This window comes from Pleurodeles waltl, chromosome 9, assembly GCF_031143425.1.
Source record: "Pleurodeles waltl isolate 20211129_DDA chromosome 9, aPleWal1.hap1.20221129, whole genome shotgun sequence".
In the NCBI taxonomy this organism is placed as follows: Eukaryota; Metazoa; Chordata; class Amphibia; order Caudata; family Salamandridae; genus Pleurodeles; species Pleurodeles waltl.
The window spans coordinates 1,059,466,462-1,059,482,200 of record NC_090448.1 but is presented as its reverse complement, the minus strand read 5'-3'; the positions used below and the strand labels follow the sequence as shown (position 1 = coordinate 1,059,482,200).

The window sequence follows — 15,739 nt, the reverse complement described above, 5'->3', positions numbered from 1 at the left end:
CTCTACCATCCAGCGTTCAACTAAGTCTCCAGAAAAAAACATTGCCTCACTTGTTTGAGTGGGCAAGTGACTGCAACAGGGAAGTACCCAAAACGGATTGTGGAGATATCAAAATTACCTACCACAAAATAGCCTGGTTTTGTAAGACAGTCACCTGAATGTTTTGTCCTGGGATCGGCGACCGTATAGGGAAACCTACCGAACCCAGACATTTCTGAAAACTAGACACCCGGGGCAGTCCACAAAGTTTTCTTACCCAGAAGAACCTGCAAAGGTGAAACATTGATTAAAAACACTTGCATTTTCATCAAGGAAACTACAGGAATGTGCAGGGATCTACAAAATTCCTACCACCCAGTGTTTCACCACTCGTCCTGATAAAAACACAACCCCACTTGTGTGCCTGTGCCTAGTGCCTGCGTCAGGAATGGATCACTCCAGGGTTAACAGTAGCGCTACAAGGACTACCATTGACCCTCGTGTGATCTATTCCTGTTGCGAGCACTAGCCTACCCACACAAGTGAGGTACCATTTTTATCAGGAAATTTGGGAGAATGCTGGGTGGAAGGACGTTTGTGGCTCCCCCTCAGATTCCAGAACTTTCCATCACCGAAATGTGACGAAAAAGTGTTTTTTTTGCCAAATTTTGAGGTTTGCAAAGAATTCTGGGTAATAGAACTTGGTGAAAGCCTCACAAGTCACCCCACCTTGGGTTCCCATAGGTGTCTAGTTTTGGAAAATGTGTGGGTTTGGTAGGTTTCCCTAAATGCCTGCTGAGCTACTGCCCAAAATCCACAGCTACCAACTAGGCACTTTCCAAAAAACACATCAGTTTTCACTGGAAAAATGTGATGTGTCCATGTTGCGTTTATTGGCGTTTCCTGTCATGGGCACTAGGCCTACAAAGTGAGGTACCATTTTTATCGTGAGACTAGGAGCAATGCTGAGTGGAAGGAAGTTTGTAGCTCCCCTCAGATTCCAGAACTTTCCAAAATGTGATGTGTTCACGTTGTGTTTCGGGGCATGTCCTGTCGCAGGCACTAGGCCTACCCACACAAGTTGAGGTACCATTTTATCGGGAGACTTGGGGGAACACAGAATAGAAGAACAAGTGTTATTGCCCCTTGTCTTTCTCTACATTTTGTCCTTCCAAATGTAGGACAGTGTGTAAGAAAGAAGCCTATTGAGAAATGCCCTGTAATTTCCATGCTAGTATGGGGACCCCCGAATTCAGAGATGTACAAACAGCCACTGCTTCTCAGCACCTTATCTTGTGCCCATTTCGGAAATACAAAGGTTTCCTTGATGCCTATCTTTCACTCTTTATATTTTACCAAATGAATTGCTGTATACCCAGTATACAATGAAAACCCATTGCAGGATGCAGCTCATTAATTGGCTCTGGATACCTAAGGTTCTTGATGACCCTACAAATCGGATATAGCCCCGCAAACAGAAGGGTCCAGAAGACATAACGGTATATTGCTTTAAAAAATCTGCCATTGCTGGAAAAAGTTACAGAAGTAAATGTAGACAGAAAAGGCTGTGTTTTCCAACTCAATTCCAATATTTTTTTATTTCAGCTGTTACTTTCTGTAGGAAAACATTGAAGGATCTACACAAATGACCCCTTGCTGAATTCAGAATTTTGTCTACTTTTCAGAAATGTTTATATGTTTGGGATCCACCATTGGTTTCATACCCATTTGTGTCACTAGCTGGAAGGGGGCTGAAAGCACAAAAATAGTAGAAATGGGGTATGTCCCAGTAAAATGGCAAAACTGTTTTGATTTGGTTTTCTGATTCAAGTTTGTCTGTTCCTCAAAGCTGGAAAAAGATGGTGATTTTAGCACTGCAAACCCTTTGATGCCATCCGCAGGGAAAAAAACGGATACTTACTTCTGCAGCACTTTTTCCTTTTTTTTTCCCCCCAAAAAGGGGTTAAAGTGCTCCTTCTGAGTAGGAGGGAGAGTCAGATAGTTGTCTGAGCCAGTGAGGTGCAGAAACACTTTTTACAGTGGCTCTCTTAATGCAACATGTAAGCACAGAGAAAGGAAAGGAATTATCTTCTCTGGTAAGTGACAAGAATCATGCAAAACAAAAATAAATTGGAGATGGCCCTCAGCAGACACTAATTTAATTTATTTGCAGGGTGCGTAAGAACGCTAAGTGGAGTGGAAGGTGAGAAGCATGGCAGAGAAAAGACAAGGAATGCAGGGCAAGGACTGCGGGAAAATATAATTTCTACTTGAATGGAGCATGTTCAATAGGCATGTTTAATCAGTTTCCTGCTGCATTAGACCTACTGTTTTAAGAATTACTAGAAAGAGTGAAGGGTAAAAATGAGGGTGTGACACAACACAGGGTTGAATATCAGTGGGGTATCACCAGTCTGTCGCAGTAAGTAGGCACAAACCATTGTTTGTAAGAATGTTATTCATAAATTATTTTGCAAATTTTTTAATAACTGCTACCTCTATTTCCTTTTCTTGATTTCTGGACCATGTTATTTACAACTAAGAAAAGATGTGCACCTCAAGAATGGCTTGATTTGCCTATCAGTGTATGTAACCTGAGAAGTAAGGAGGCCATTCATGATAAAACTACAAGATGGAGTGTCCACAAACAATTAACAATTGTAGCAAAGACAAAGAACAAGTTTCTTGATTGCCAGCTGTTCCAGTCCCTAGTAGATAAGATTTTAAAACGTAATTCTCGTTCTTAAACATAAAATCACGTAAAAATGTTCTTGACAGCAGTCGGTTCTCACCCTGTCCAAGTAGGGACCCTCACTCTAGTCAGGATAAGGGAGATACCCGCTCAGATAACCCCTGCTCACCCCCTTGGTAGCTTGGCACGAGCAGTCAGGCTTATCTCAGAAGCAATGTGTAAAGCATTTGCACATAACACACAGTAATATGTGAAAACACTACAAAAAGACACTGTAGGAGGCTGGCCTGGCTTATAGTGGGTACCTTGTGGTACTTACACCTTGTGCCAGGTCCAGTTATCCCTTATTAGTAGATTAGAGGTGCTCTAGCAGCTTAGGCTGAACTAGGAGACTTGCAAAGCTCCTACCATACCACTTATATCATAAAGCACTATATCATAAGAAAACACAATACTCAGAGTTACTAAAAATAAAGGTACTTTATTTTAGTGACAATTTGCCAAAAGTATCTCAGAGGATATACTCCCTTAGGAGGAAAGTAATATACACAAATTATATGCACACAAACCAAAATCAGGTAAGTAACAGTTAGAAAAGTAGTGCAAACAATGTAGAATCACATAGAATACAATAGGGAGAAATAGGCCTAGGGGCAACACAAACCGTATACTCCAAAAGTGGAATGTGAACCACAAATGGACCCCAGGCCTAGTGTAGTGTGTAGAGGGTCGCTGGGAGTGTAAGCAAACACTAATGGTGTCCAAGATACCCCACCCCAAGACCCTGAAAAGTAGGAGTAAAGTTACCCTACTACCCCAGAAAGACAGTAAAGTCGAGATAGGGGATTCTGCAAGGACAACAACTGACTGCAAAACACTGAAGACGGATTCCTGGACCTGAGGACCTGTAAAGGAAGGGGACCATGTCCAAGAGTCACGCAAGTGTCCAGGGGGGCAGGAGCCCACTAAACCCCGGATGAAGGTGCAAAAGGGCTGCCTTCGGGTGGAAGAAGCCGAAGATTCTGCAACAACGGAAGGTGCCAGGAACTTCTCCTTTGGTTAGAAGATGTCCAACGACGTGCTGGAGGATGCAGAGGTGTTTCCACACAGAAAGACCGCAAACAAGCCTTGCTAGCTGCAAGAGTCGCGATTGAGGATTTTGGGTGCTGCCAGGGCCCAGGAAGGACCAGGAGGTCGCCACTTGGAGGAGGAGACAGAGTGGGCGCTCAGCAACTCAGAGAGCCCACGCAGAAGCAGGCAGCACCTGCGGAAGCACCTGAACAGGCACTTAGAAGATCTGAGGACTCGCTGAGTTGGGCAATGCAGGATGGAGTGCTGGGGGCCTGGGCTAGGCTGTGCACGTAGGAAGTCTTGCAAAAGTGCACAGAAGCCCGAGCAGCTGCAGGTCACGCAGTACACAGGATTACTGTCTGGCGTGGGGAGGCAAGGACTTACCTCTACCAAATCTGGAAAGAAGGGCCACTTGACTGTCGAAGACACTTGGACCCAGCTCCTGTGTCCCAGGGACGACGCTCGTCAGGATGAGAGGGGACCCAGAGGACCAGTGATGCAGACGTTTGGGGCCTGCGTTGGCAGGGGGAAGATTCCGTCGACCAACAGGAGATTTCTTCTTGGCTTCCAGTGCAGGGTGAAGGCAGACAGCCCTCAGAGCATGCACCACCAGGAAACAGTCGAGAAAGCCGGCAGGATGAGGCGCTACAATGTTGCTGGTAGTCTTCTTGCTACTTTGTTGCGGTTATACAGGTGTCCTGGAGCAGTCAGAGGTCGATCCTTGGCAGAAGTCGAAGAGGGAAGTGCAGAGGAACTCTGGTGAGCTATTGCATTCGTTATCTGGTGAGATACCCACAGGAGAGACCCTAAATAGCCCACAGAGGAGGATTGGCTACTGAGAAAGCTAAGCACCTATCAGGAGGGGTCTCTGATGTCACCTGCAGGCACTGGCCCCTCAGAGCTGTCCATTGTGCCCTCACACCTCTGAATCCAAGATGGCAGAGGTCTGGGACACACTGGAGGAGCTCTGGGCACCTCATCTGGGAGGTGCTGGTCAGGGGAGTGGTCACTCCCCTTTGACCAGTTTCGCGCCAGAGCAGAGCTGGGGGATCCCTGAACCGGTGTAGACTGGCTTATGCAGAGAGGGCACCATCTGTGCCCTTCAAAGCATTTCCAGAGGCCAGGAGAGGCTACTCCTCCCATGCCCTTCACACCTATTTCCAAAGGGAGAGGGTGTAACACCCTCTCTCAGAGGAAATCCTTTGTTCTGCCTTCCTGGGACCAGGCTGCCCAGGGGGGCAGAAACCTGTCTGAGGGGTTGGCAGGAGCAGTAGCTGCAGTGGAGACCCTGGAAAGTTAGTTTGGCAGTACCCGGGCTCTGTGCTGGAGACCCGGCGATGCATGGGATTGTCCCCCCCAATACCAGAATGGTATTGGGGTGACAATTCCATGATTCTAGACATGTTACATGGCCATGTTCGGAGTTACCATTGTGACGCTACATATAGGTATTGACCTATATGTAGTGCACATGTGTAATGGTGTCCCGCTCTCACAAAGTCCGCAGAATTTGCCCTGAACAATGTGGGGGCACCTTGGCTAGTGCCAAGGTGCCCACACACTAAGTAACTTTGCCCCTAACCTTCACCAAGTGAGGGTTAGACATATAGGTAACTTATAAGTTACTTATGTGCAGTGTAAAATGGCTGTTAAATAACGCTGACATTATTTCACTCAGGTTGCAGTGGCAGGCCTGTGTAAGAATAGTCTGAGTTCCCTATGGGTGGCAAAAGAAATGCTGCAGCCCATAGGGATCTCCTGGAACCCCAATACCCTGGGTACCTAGGTACCATATACAAGGGAATTATAAGGGTGTTCCAGTATGCCAATGAGAATTGGTAAAATTAGTCACTAGCCTGCAGTGACAATTTTAAAAGCAGAGTGAGCATAAACACTGAGGTTCTGGTTAGCAGAGCCTCAGTGATACAGTTAGGCACCACAAGGGAACACATATAGGGCATACTTTATGAGCACTGGGGTCCTGACTAGCAGGATCCCAGTGACCCATAGGCAAAAACAAACATACATACAGTAAAAATGGAGGTAACATGCCAGGCAAGATGGTACTTTCCTACACACACCACACCAGTTTTAGAAAAATAGCCAATATTTATCTATACAAAACAAGACCAAATACGATAAAAATCCAACACACAGTAAGAAAAATATGAATTCTGCAAGATTTACTCAAAACTACAGTTCCTTGAACCTCCTGAGAGCGGCGTCACTGACGTCGTGGTGTATGTTCCGGAGTCAGTGCAGGAGTCATCGGCCCCTGAGGTCAAATGCGTTGCAGATCGAACTCCAGGATGATGAAGTCAGGTGCCCCGGCGTGGATGACGTCAGGGCTGCGGTGCAAAGCGGGACGATGCGAGTTGAGGTGCCCACAGTTGGCGGTACAGGCAGTAGCTCGGTGACGGCGTCTAGCAGCGTCGATGAGAACAGGGCTGCGGAGTGAAGCAGGGCGGGCCGACACGCGGTGTCCACAGGTCACGGTGCAGGCAGCGGCGGCGTCATTGCTGAAGCGCTGTGGTAGGCCCAAGCCCAAGCCAGCGGTGCGGGACGGTGCTTCGTGACCCTCACGAGCGGTGTCCACAGGCCACGTTGAAGGCAGGATGCCTGGTGACGACACAGGAGTCGATAGAGCTGGCGTCGGTGGACCGGGGCTGCCGTGCGGGAAGGGACGGTGCCTCGTGTACCTCACGAGCGGTGTCCACAGGCCACGGTGCAGGCAGCGGTGCCGGTGTCAGCAGGAGCGGCAGGGATGCCCAAGTTGGGGTGTGAGCAGGCGATGCCGGAGTGCGGGGCCTACAGGTCGCAGTGCAAGCAACGACTAGGTGAAGTCGTCCAATGACAGCGTCGGTGAGACCAGGGTCGCGGTGCGAAGCGTAGCAATGCGACTCCATGCGGCGTCGGAAGATCACGGTGCAGACCAGCGGGGTAGTTGGCGGCATCGCAGTGGTTACTCCACTTGAACAGCACAAAACACACAGTTCCCAGTGCTGCAGGTCGAGGAAACTGAAGTCTTTGGTGTCCCTGGGACTTCCAACAGGAGGCAAGCTCTACTACAAGCTCTTGGAGAATTTTCTCAAGTAGGACACACAGCAAAGTTCACCCTTTGCACTCTTTTCAGGCGGAATCAGCAACTGCAGGACAGTCCAGCAAAGCAACACAGCAAAGGCACAGTACTCCTCCTTCAGCTCTTATCCTGGGCAGAGGTTCCTCTTAATTCCAGAAAGATTATAAAAGTCTGGGGTTTTGAGTCTTCCTCTCATACCCAGTTCTGCCTTTGAAGTTGACAAACTTCAAAGCAAAGTCTCAAGTGTTTGCAATATCCTTCCTTGTCCAGACCAGGCCCCAGACACTCACTGGAGACGACATTGTGTGAGGGCAGGCACAGTCCTTTCAGGTGTGAATGCCCACTCCTACCCTCCCCTCCAGCACAGATGGCTAATCAAGATATGCAGGCTACACCCCAGCCCCCTTTGTGTCACTGTCTGGAGGAGAGGTGTGAACAGCCCAACTGTCAAACTGACCCAGACGGGGAATCCACAAACAGGCAGAGTCACAGAATGGATTAAGCAAGAAAATGCCTACTTTCTAAAAGTGGCATTTTGAAACTAACAATCTAAAAACCAACTTCACTAAAAGATGTATTTTTAAATTGTGGGCTCAGAGACCCTAAACTCCACATTTTTATCTGCTTTCAAAGAGAATCAGCGCCTTAAGGATATTTAAAGGCAGCCACCATGTTAACCTATGAGAGAGATAGGCCTTGCACAGTGAAAACCGAATTTGGCAATATTTCACTTTTAGGACATATAAAACACACTAGTATGTGTCCTACCTTAAAAATACACTGCACCCTGCCCCTGGGGCTACCTAGGGCCTACCTTAGGGATGCCTTACATGTAGTAAAAAGGAAGGTTGAGGCCTGGCAAGTGGGTACCCTTGCCAAGTCGAATTGGCAGTTTAAAACTGCACACACAGACACTGCAATGGCAGGCCTGAGTCATGTTTACAGGGCTACTAATGTGGGTGGCACAACCAGTGCTGCAGGCCCACTAGTAGCATCTGATTTACATGCCCTGTGCACCTCCAGTGCACTTTACTAGCAAATCAAATGACTGTACGACGAAACAACGACTTCAAATACAACTACTGCCTTAACAACGAGGTCGGAACACCGACCTCGTTGCTACTACTAATGATTTTACCACGAATGCCTTAACAACTATATTTCGTTGTAAAGGCATTCCTGATAAAATCATTAGCAATAGGCACCATTCACCCTACATCCCTCACCCCACCCCCCCAACCCCACCCTAAAACCTAAAACCCCCTGACCCCCCACCCACTCCCCAAAACCAAAAACGCCCCACCCCCCCAACCCCACCCTAAAACCTAAAACCCCCTGACCCCCCACCCACTCCCCAAAACCAAAAACGCCCCACCCCCCCAACCCCACCCCAAAACCTAAAACCCCCTGACCCCCCACCCCCTCCCCAAAACCTAAACCCACCACTTACCTTCGCATACTCACTTCTTTGTACCTTAACCACGCATGTTCGTTGTTCAGAACATACGTAGTTAAGGCACACAAAACGGAGTCGTGGTTAAAAAAAAGCGTTGTTGCGTTTTCGTTAACCACGACTTTCGGAAAAAAAAAGTCATAAAAAAGGATGTTCCCCAAATCAAGTATGCCAATCATGGATAAAGCAATCAACAGTACCATTTCTATAGGGAGCACTTGCACTTTAGCACTGATTAGCAGTGGTAAAGTGTGCAGAGACAATAAACCAGCAAAAACAGACCTAAAAAAATAGGATGAAGAAGGCAAAAAGTTTGGGGATAACCCTGCAAAAAGGGCCAACTCCAAAACACAGTATGTTATTCAGTTCCCTTACCTGTTGTAAAATTGTATACCGCTCACGGAACAGCTCAGCTTTGTCTTTTGCTGTACCAAACAAGTGTGGCACCGGGTGGCTGGTCATTGCCAAACTGAAAAACATGAAACGCTCTCTCACTAAGAGATTCAATTCTAAGCCAAATAATTACACTTGTCAAACATTTCTCACTTGAACCATACAAAAGGCAAGCAGAACAGAAAACATACCTTTCTCCGTAAAAATAAAATATTAACAACATCTATAATAATAAAATAGCCATCATAATGACGAAAATAATAATACTGATCGTACATCCTTCTAAGGCAACATTTTACACCCAAACCATCATAATAACCCAATCCCCCAGATCATTCAGTATGCATTGTGTCACTAAGAATCCCTAGGTTTCCACTCAAGTTCACAACCTTCACTGCTTTACTGTTGATAAGCGTATTAGGTTTAGTGTTGTGCTACGTGCATAAAGAAATGACTCAGACAGGACCTCAGTTTTTAAGGGAGTTAGTTCATCCTTATCTGCCTTATCACTCTTTGCATTCGGGTAACCAGAATTTAGCGGTGATTTTACAAATTACTTTGACAAAACAAAGAGTTTTTTTTTTTTTAACTGTACGTTTTGGTTTTATTACAGCTTCAGATATACCATTTCAACTCAAACAGAGCACTGCGTATGCAATTAACAAATACAGTGTACAGTTTACAAAGTACACAACCAGCCAGAGGATATACTCATCACAACACATATATCGGGTCCAAATTCCTCGCTGTTCTATCTCTAAGCGCTATGCTAGTTCTAGCACATTAATTATTTATAAGCCTAAGTTTCTGGGGGCAACGTTGAATAAGAAAACGGTCTCTAAAAGTTTGATATTTACTGTGTTTGCAAGGCTTTGCAGTGCTTCTACGGTGTATAATGTGTATAATTGCACATTTCTGAGGCTCTAATGCTTTAGTGAATTTCAAAATAACCACAATTATAAAAACAGTACATTTCTCTTTAATTTCTTTATAATTTTAAAAAATGAACTTTCATTTTGAAAGGTAGCATAAACAGACAAATCAAGCAATAATTTGTTTTACAGTATCAAAGTTCCATGGACCTGAAAAGGAATCAGGAGTAACTAGATCATTCATATGCCCATTCTATGTCGCATAGGTCCCATAACTTAATAAGGAACCCTTTCCCAGACTACGCCCTTAGACACAGGATAAGATGTAATGCTGGCAACGTAGAGATCTTGTCGAGCTATGTGGGATAAGAGATGTAGTTGGGATTCTTGAATCACAGTTTATGGAACAGTTCTTTATGAGATGCAAAATCCACTCAAGAGCAGTATGAAAACAGTCATCGTTGTCAGCCACATGATGAAAAAGAAACACTGGTGTAGTGATCCAAACACTGGCCCACAGTGGTGTCAGGTACCTGTCACAAAACCAATGACATGCAAAAAGAAATTGATGGCGTAAAGATGTGAGCAGTGATGAAAAAAAAGTCCTCTAAGTAGGAATCAGATTAATTTTCATAGTGTTGCTGCTTAAAAAGGCACAATCGTAAACCATGCGGAGGTTCATGGTAAACCAGGGCAGTAATTGAGAGCGTAGAATTGTTAAAATTGCAGCAGCAGTTTTCTCTGGGGAATATGGAACTTGGTATAAAGCTAGAGACACAGAAGGCTCTGTAGTCCACGGATTGGGGCTCAGGATGCCAGCATCACTGTACTCTCCTGGTGTGGTTCCTTCAGAGTTGAAAAGAGACTGAGAGGTTGTATTCTGAAGGCATGTTGGTATCAAAAGGGGGGGGTCTGTTAAACGGAATCGGACTCAAGATGCTTTTAACGTGAGCGATGGACACCTTTTTATTTTCCTAACAGTCTAATTGCCTACTATCTCAAGAACGGATACGGATGGTGTGTATAATGGCTTAAATTATTGTTTATCAGGGATCTTTTCTCAAACTTCGATCGGACACCTGTCAGCAGCTTTGGAAACCTTGACTTTGCAGGTGGCAGACTTGCAATGCATCACACTGGACCATTGTCAGAATGAGAAGAATAAAAAGCTGCTCCATTTGTTTGATAATACAAGTGTTTTCGACCACCTAAGCATTTCTTTGTGTCTGAAACCCATAGGAATAACCCCCCTTAAAAAGCAGAAACAATGATTAAATAATAAAAGTTACATCTGTGATTAGCCCTGACATTGCCAAGGGAAAGATCATTGCAAAAGGGCAATTAAAATAGTGTGGGGAGTCTGCATGGGTCTTACAAAAAGAAAAATGTGTAATTTGTTGACAGAAATATTGTAACACTGTACACATTTATTCTTTCTCTACTTTGTTTTGTTGAGGATGGCTACCTTAGATACCAGTTTCAGTGTTTTAGCTTTGACACTGCAGAGTTTATGCTAGAATGTGCAGAAAAATTAACCCCCTCAGCTCCCATGATTAAATAGAATGTGGCTCACTTATCTAACAGCATGCTTCTCTTTCACTCTCTGTTCAAAAACCATTAGAGTGTTATCTGAAATGACGGTGTAGGAGTGATCTGAAGACTCATCTTCTTTTGAAGTTGTTTAAATCACTGTTAAAGTATCTGTGCCGATCTAGGCTTGAGATCAGGTTACCTTCAGATATCTTAGAAAGGTATGATCAGCAGCAACGCGGTTAACCATATAATCAATCAATCAATCATTGAATTTATAAAGCGTGCTACGTACCCGTGAGGGTTTCAAAGCGCTGGTGGGGGGGTGGGGGAGAGCTGGTGTTACTGGTCGAAGAGCCAGGTCTTGAGGAGTCTTCTGAAGGTGAGTAGGTCTTGAGTCTGTCGCAGGTTGGTGGGGAGGGTGTTCCAGGTTTTGGCGGCGAGGTATGAGAAGGATCTGCCACCGGAGGTCTTTCTTCGGATGCGGGGGACGACGGCGAGTGCGAGGTTAGTGGAGCGGAGCTCACGGGTGGGGGTGTAGAATCTGAGTCTGTTGTTTAGGTAGGCTGGTCCGGTGTCGTGGAGAGCTTTGTGAGCGTGGGTAAGAAGCTTGAAAGTGATCCTTTTGTCCACGGGGAGCCAGTGAAGGTTTCTCAGGTGGTGGGAGATGTGGCTGTGGTGGGGTACGTTGAGGATCAGCCGGGCGGAGGCGTTTTGGATACGTTGGAGACGTAGTAGGTCTTTTGCTGGGATGCCTGTGTAGAGTGCGTTGCCGTAGTCCAGCCTGCTGCTGACGAGGGCCTGTGTCACTGTTCTTCTTGCTTCTGTCGGGATCCACTTGTAGATTCTGCGGAGCATGCGGAGTGTGTTGTAGCAGGAGGAGGAAACTGCGTTGACCTGTTTAGACAAGGTGAGGGAGGAGTCGAGGATGAAGCCCAGGTTGTGAGCGTGGTCGGACGGTGTCGGCGGGGTTCCTAGTGCGGTGGGCCACCAGGAGTCGTCCCAGGCGGAGGGGGTGGGTCAGAGGATGAGGACCTCCGTCTTGTCCGAGTTCAGTTTCAGACAGCTGTTTCTCATCCATTCGGCGATGGATTTCATTCCCTCGTGGAGGTTGGTTTTGGAGGTGTGGGGGTCTTTGGTGAGTGAGAGGATGAGCAGGGTGTCGTCGGCGTAGGTGAGAATGTTGAGGTTGTGTTGTCGGGCCACTTGAGCGAGGGGGGCCATGTAGATGTTGAACAGCATCGGGCTGAGCCTTGGGGGACGCCACAGATGATGTCAGTGGCTTCGGAGCGGAACGGGGGGAGGCGGACTCTCTGGGTTCTGCCGGAGAGGAATGAGACGATCCAGTCGAGGGCTTTTCCTTGAATTTCAGTTTTGTGGAGGTGTGATTTCAGGGTGCAGTGGCAGACTGTGTCGAAGGCGGCAGATAGGTCCAGGAGGATGAGGGCTGATGTTTCGCCGTTGTCCATTTGGCGTCTGTGGCGGCGAGAAGGGCGGTTTTGGTGCTGTGGTTTCGTCTGAAGCCAGACTGGGAGGGGTCTAGGATGCCGTTGTCTTCGAGGTGGCTGATTAGTTGTGTGTTGGCGATTTTGTTTATCATTTAAGTTCCCTTAAATGTAAATTCTTTCACTCTTATGGTCCATAGTGCTTGCCACAGACCAATAGACGATTGTCTCTGAAATACAGCCATCTTCCCTAGAATTGATATCCCTTTATTGACTTCCCTCCTGAATCTCTGAACCCATTTAGACTCTAATGTATGCAATGTACATTGTAAGCTGTAACGGGCATTAAAACTGAATTCTACCACTGCTCTAGTGTGGGAACTGAAGGATCAGTTTTACATAATGAAAGTAACAGGGATATTAGGTATTGCTGTGCAGGGGAGGCACCCAAAAAACTGATATAGCATGTGTGTAGCATTTTGAAGTTGCTAGCGCCAAACGTTTCCTGCACTGCAACACAAGCCAGCCACAGGCTATGAAGCCATTCACAGGGAACAACTTTGTTGTACTTGCATGGGTAAAACATTTAAACGTTGCTCATGATATGGAATGATTTATTCATATTGACGTTGTAGAGGCATTGCAAAAAACTGGTGCTTGCACTACATGAGATGAGATACAAGCTCTATCAAACAGCATTTAAAATAAGAAACTTGCGGCACCGCAGAATTCAGTGTGGGGGAGCGAGGCTTGCTTTCAGCTGTGAAAATGTGATTAGTACAGGAATGGAATTTCCGTACGACCTTCATTTGAACTATGTGCATGTTGTCTAAAAGTGCTGAGAGAAAAAAAATTCTCTGTTTTATTTCAAACATGTCAGATTCCTGTCCATATGAGTTAACTGCACATGGTTTCGGCCAATGTATTCCTGTCCATACGAGTTAACTGAACGTGGTTTCGGCCAATGTATTTAAAAAAACATTAGAAAAAATAAATTATTACAAAAGGCTTCACTTGCTCAACCTAATGTAGCAAGCAAAACTCTCTTAGAAATATAATCCTGCTTGGATTTCATGTTTGTTAGTATGGACCGTGAAATAATCAAATAATCCAACGATGGATACATCTCAGGTAAACGAGATTACATAAGAATGCACAATTTTGCATTTTTAAGTGTTTATTTTATAACTATGGTCAGTTATTTTCTACCCCAGTTAGATATTAAGAAGAGACAAAATTAATTTCTGATGTAAATGTTTTAAGGTATGTCTCTTTGTCAAATATCTATCCATTGTTTTACTGAAAACAAATCAGTACTATTACTAGCCCGTAACTGATTTTATACAGAAATCTAAAAATACTGAAACCTATTTGGACAAGAAAAGTAGTTAGATACTGGCTTTGGGAGCTTGGTTTTAGTTAAAACCTATGGAAATGGTCAGGATTATTTCAAATGTACATTTTGTAGTAGGTTGATTTCAAATCCTGTGTTGTCAGCATGCATGTATATGCATGTCTAAGTTTATATAGTCCAATACTATTTTATAGGGTCTATCAGGTTTATTAAAACCAGAAAATGAAGGAGTGTACTTTATAGAACTGCAAGCCACTATAACACCTTGATAAAGTAACTAGTTTAAAATAGCTTTTATATCTTGTTTCGTATCTGTCTTCAGATCATGTTTAGCATGCACCCGGGGGTCACTTCTTAAGAGAATGACATGTGGAACTGTATTTTTGATCCCACCTCACCTTATTTTGTACAGGGCTGAAGCCCATTTTAAAAGCCCACTTCCTTGAATATTTTTTACTGAGCTCTTCAGGTACCAAGGAGGAAAAAATGGCAATATTATTACCACCTCACTTGGAGGTACATCTCTTATATGTATTACATGTGTGCACATGTTGTGCATGTCCAGAAGGAACTAGTCCTATAAAAGTAATTTGTATGATCTAGTGTGTAAGTCGTCTGTAGGCTGATATTACTTAATTCAGCAAGTGTGTTAACTTGTAGAAATGTAAAAATGTCATCTATTTCGAGCACAACACCACGACCTAGGAGATTGCATCTACAAGAGAAAACAATCGTGGCACCAGTCTGTGAAAGCAGAATAGAATGGTTTGCAGAGCCTTGAGGAATTTTGCTAGAGGCTTTTTCAGTCAAGATGGAATCTGATGCTGTGTTCATCTGGATCTGCGTCTGTGTTATCTGGGTGAAGCTTCTCTCCTAAGTGGTCAAGTGGTAGTCCTTATATATTGCAACTTAACTAAGATGGAATTTGCAATGTCACCCTAAGAATGTTTTGACATAATCATATACATCAGTGGGTGTACTAATAAGGTAAACATATGTTAATATAGACTACATTTTTGGATGATGGCTAATATAGGACCTTGGAAAAAGGCATCTGTCCCAGATTAGTGTTGCGCTGGGGGTTTTGTTGATGGCTATATCTGGATAACTTGTCACTTTCATAGTTCTTGGAAAGATAGGCACAGACAACATCTGACTCAAAAGCAGCCATAATTCTGCATAATTTGAGGGAAATGTCAGCCTCCATTGTCAAAGATGGCAGCCTCCACGGTCTAAGATAGATTCAGAGTCAAAGGTAAACAAGCTGGACTTATCAACTAAAAGCTAATAGCTAAAATGGAACCTGTCCTGTATCCATATAAGAGATCAAAACCTAAAACTAAAAGACAGAAGCCTAAAAGCAAGTGATTCAAATAGATAAAATAAGAGAAATATGGAGGGAAACAGCCAAAAGATTTATGACATTTCTGGAATACTTTTTAGGCTGAATAGTCACTAAATTAGCACTAGCCAAGTTTTGACCGATCTCGCTTATCAGACATAAACATTACACATTTTCAGAAGAAAAGCACATGCCAGAAATGGGCTTTTGAAGAAATATCAATGCATCACTTGTTACATGTTCAATAACATGTCTTCAAATCTGAAAAGAAAAAGAGGTCTATGCGATGAAAGACATGATCCTTACAACAGCTATTTTAGTTCTGGCCGTGTGCCTCGTTTTGTCATGCTAGCGCTGGGAAGCCCTTTGGGTAGCCATGTGCTTTATAAATCACAATAACACACCAAGAAATACCTGACATGTAGTCACCATCCCCTACAGAGGTAATCAAGGTTATGCAATCTTTTGACTCAATTCATTATAGGTAATGCCCATTTACTTACAGGAGATTTAAATGGTTGGCTCCAGT

At 44.7% G+C, this 15,739-nt stretch overlaps 1 protein-coding gene across 1 annotated transcript in view; it reads right to left on the bottom strand.

Moving 5' to 3' along the window:
• Positions 1-15,739, bottom strand: part of POLE2 (DNA polymerase epsilon 2, accessory subunit) — a 314,242-nt gene that overhangs the window by 247,990 nt on the left and 50,513 nt on the right. The window contains exon 5 of the mRNA XM_069208700.1: positions 8,650-8,743. Coding sequence (XP_069064801.1) covers positions 8,650-8,743 — 94 coding nt within the window. The remainder of the gene's footprint in view (positions 1-8,649; positions 8,744-15,739) is intronic.